Below are 2791 nucleotides of genomic sequence, written 5' to 3'. Positions count from 1 at the left end.
GTGGTCCCTGGGGTGGTGGTGGATGGTGTCGTGGTCCCTGGGGTGGTCGTGGAAGGAGTCGTGGTCCCTGGGGTGGTGGTGGAAGGTGTTGTGGTCCCTGGGGTGGTGGTGGAAGGTGTCGTGGACCCTGGGGTGGTGGTGGAAGGTGTCGTGGTCCCTGGGGTGGTCGTGGAAGGTGTCGTGGTCCCTGGGGTGGTCGTGGAAGGTGTCGTGGTCCCTGGGGTGGTCGTGGAAGGAGCCGTGGTTCCTGGGGTGGTCGTGGAAGGTGTTGTGATCCCTGGGGTGGTGGTGGATGGTGTCGTGGTCCCTGAGGTGGTGGTGGAAGGTGTCATGGTCCCTGGGGTGGTGGTGGAAGGTGTCGTGGTCCCTGGGGTGGTGGTGGAAGGTGTCGTGGTTCCTGGGGTGGTGGTGGAAGGGGTTGTGGTCTCTGGGGTTGTGGTGGAAGGGGTTGTGGTTCCTGGGGTGGTGGTGGAAGGTGTAGTGGTCCCTGGGGTAGTTGTGGAAGGTGTAGTGGTCTCTGGGGTGGTAGTGGAAAGTGTAGTTGTCTCTGGGGTGGTGGTGGAAGGTGTTGTGGTCTCTGGGGTGGTGATGGGAGGGGTGGTGGTCCCTGAAGTGGTGGTGGAAGCTGTTGTGGTCCCTGAAGTGGTGGTGAAAGGTGTCGTGGTCCCCGGGGTGGTAGTGGAAGGTGTAGTGGTCCCTGGAGTGGTGGTGGAGGGTGTTGTGGTCTCTGGGGTGGTGGTGGGAGGTGTTGGGGTTCCTGGGGTGGTGGTGGAAGGTGTTGTGGTCCCTGGGGTAGTGGTGGATGGTGTCGTGGTCCCTGGGGTAGTGGTGGATGGTGCCGTGGTCCCTGGAGTGGTCGTGGAAGGTGTTGTGGTCTCTGGGGTGGTGGTGGGAGGGGTTGTGGTTCCTGGGGTGGTGGTGAAAGGTGTAGTGGTCCCTGAGGTGGTAGTCAAAGGTGTAGTGGTCCCTGGGGTGGTAGTGGAAGGTGTTGTGGTCTCTGGGGTGGTGGTGGAAGGTGTTGTGGTCCCTGGGGTGGTGGTGGAAGGTGTCATGGTCCCTGAGGTGGTGGTGGGAGGTGTTGTGGTCCCTGAAGTGGTGGTGAAAGGTGTCGTGGTCCCTGTGGTGGTAGTGGAAGGTGTAGTGGTCCCTGGGGTGGTGGTGGAAGGTGTCGTGGTCCCTGGAGTGGTGGTGGAAGGTGTCGTGGTCCCTGAAGTGGTGGTGAAAGGTGTCGTGGTCCCTGGGGTAGTGGTGGATGGTGTTGTGGTCCCTGGAGTGGTAGTGAAAGGTGTTGTGGTCTCTGGGGTGGTGGTGGGAGGTGTCGTGGTTCCTAGGGTGGTGGTGGAAGGTGTAGTGGTCCCTGGGGTGGTAGTGGAAGGTGTTGTGGTCCCTGGGGTGGTAGTCAAACGTGTAGTGGTCCCTGGGGTGGTAGTGGAAGGTGTTGTGGTCTCTGGGGTGGTGGTGGGAGGTGTCGTGGTTCCTGGGGTGGTGGTGGATGGTGTCGTGTTCTCTGGGGTGGTAGTGGAAGGTGTAGTGGTTCCTGGGGTGGTAGTCAAAGGTGTAGTGGTCCCTGGTGTGGTAGTGGAAGGTGTTGTGGTCCCTGGGGTGGTAGTGGAAAGTGTTGTGGTCTCTGGGGTGGTGGTGGAAGGTGTAGTGGTCCCTGGGGTGGTAGTGGAAGGTGTAGTGGTCCCTGGGGTAGTGGTGGAAGGTGTCGTGGTCCCTGGAGTGGTGGTGGAAGGTGTCGTGGGTCCTGGAGTGGTAGTGGAAGGTGTCGTGGTCCCTGGAGTAGTAGTAGAAGGTGTAGTGGTCCCTGGGGTGGTGGTGGAAGGTGTTGTGGTCCCTGGGGTGGTGGTGGAAGGTGTAGTGGTCCCTGGAGTGGTGGTGGAAGGTGTAGTGGTCCCTGGGGTGGTGGTGGAAGGTGTAGTGGAAGGTGTAGTGGTCCCTGGGGTGGTGGTGGGAGGTGTTGTGGTCCCTGGGGTGGTGTTCAAAGGTGTCGTGGTCCCTGGGGTGGTGGTGGAAGGTGTTGTGGTCCCTGGGGTGGTGGTGGATGGTGTCGTGGTTCCTGGGGTGGTGGTGGAAGGTGTTGTGGTCTCTGGGGTGGTCGTGGAAGGTGTAGTGGTCCCTGGGGTGGTGGTGGTGGAAGTTGTTGTGGTCTCTGGGGTGGTGGTAGGAGGGCTTGTGGTCCCTGGAGTGGTGGTGGAAGGTGTTGTGGTCCCTGAGGTGGTGGTGAAAGGTGTCGTGGTCCCTGGAGTGGTAGTAGAAGGTGTAGTGGTCCCTGGGGTGGTGGTGGAAGTTGTTGTGGTCTCTGGGGTGGTCGTAGGAGAGGTTGTGGTCTCTGGAGTGGTGGTGGAAGGTGTTGTGGTCCCTGGGGTGGTAGTGGAAGATGTAGTGGTCCCTGGGGTGGTAGTGAAAGGTGTAGTGGTCCCTGGGGTGGTGGTGGATGGTGTTGTGGTCCCTGGAGTGGTGGTGGAAGGTGTTGTGGTCCCTGGGGTGGTTGTGGTCTCTGGGGTGGTAGTGGAAGATGTAGTGGTCCCTGGGGTGGGAGTGGAAGGTGTAGTGGTCCCTGGAGTGGTGGTGGAAGGTGTAGTGGTCCCTGAGGTGGTGGTGGGAGGTATTGTGGTCCCTGAAGTGGTGGTGAAAGGTGTCGTGGTCCCTGGGGTGGTAGTGGAAGGTGTAGTGGTCCCTGGGGTGGTGGTGAAAGGTGTCGTGGTCCCTGGAGTGGTGGTGGAAGGTGTTGTGGTCTGTGGGGTAGTGGTAGATGGTGTTGTGGTCCCTGGGGTGGTCGTGGAAGGTG

General features: G+C 60.9%; 1 protein-coding gene across 1 annotated transcript in view; it reads right to left on the bottom strand.

Moving 5' to 3' along the window:
* Positions 1 to 2791, bottom strand: part of LOC102856351 (mucin-2-like) — a 30554-nt gene that overhangs the window by 10638 nt on the left and 17125 nt on the right. The window contains exon 32 of the mRNA XM_006893354.1: positions 127 to 2770. Coding sequence (XP_006893416.1) covers positions 127 to 2770 — 2644 coding nt within the window. The remainder of the gene's footprint in view (positions 1 to 126; positions 2771 to 2791) is intronic.

The sequence above is a fragment of the Elephantulus edwardii genome, unplaced genomic scaffold (assembly GCF_000299155.1).
Source record: "Elephantulus edwardii isolate Elephantulus edwardi_28Jun2011 unplaced genomic scaffold, EleEdw1.0 scaffold00126, whole genome shotgun sequence".
NCBI classification, from domain to species: Eukaryota; Metazoa; Chordata; class Mammalia; order Macroscelidea; family Macroscelididae; genus Elephantulus; species Elephantulus edwardii.
This window is presented reverse-complemented; position numbering and strand designations above follow the sequence as displayed.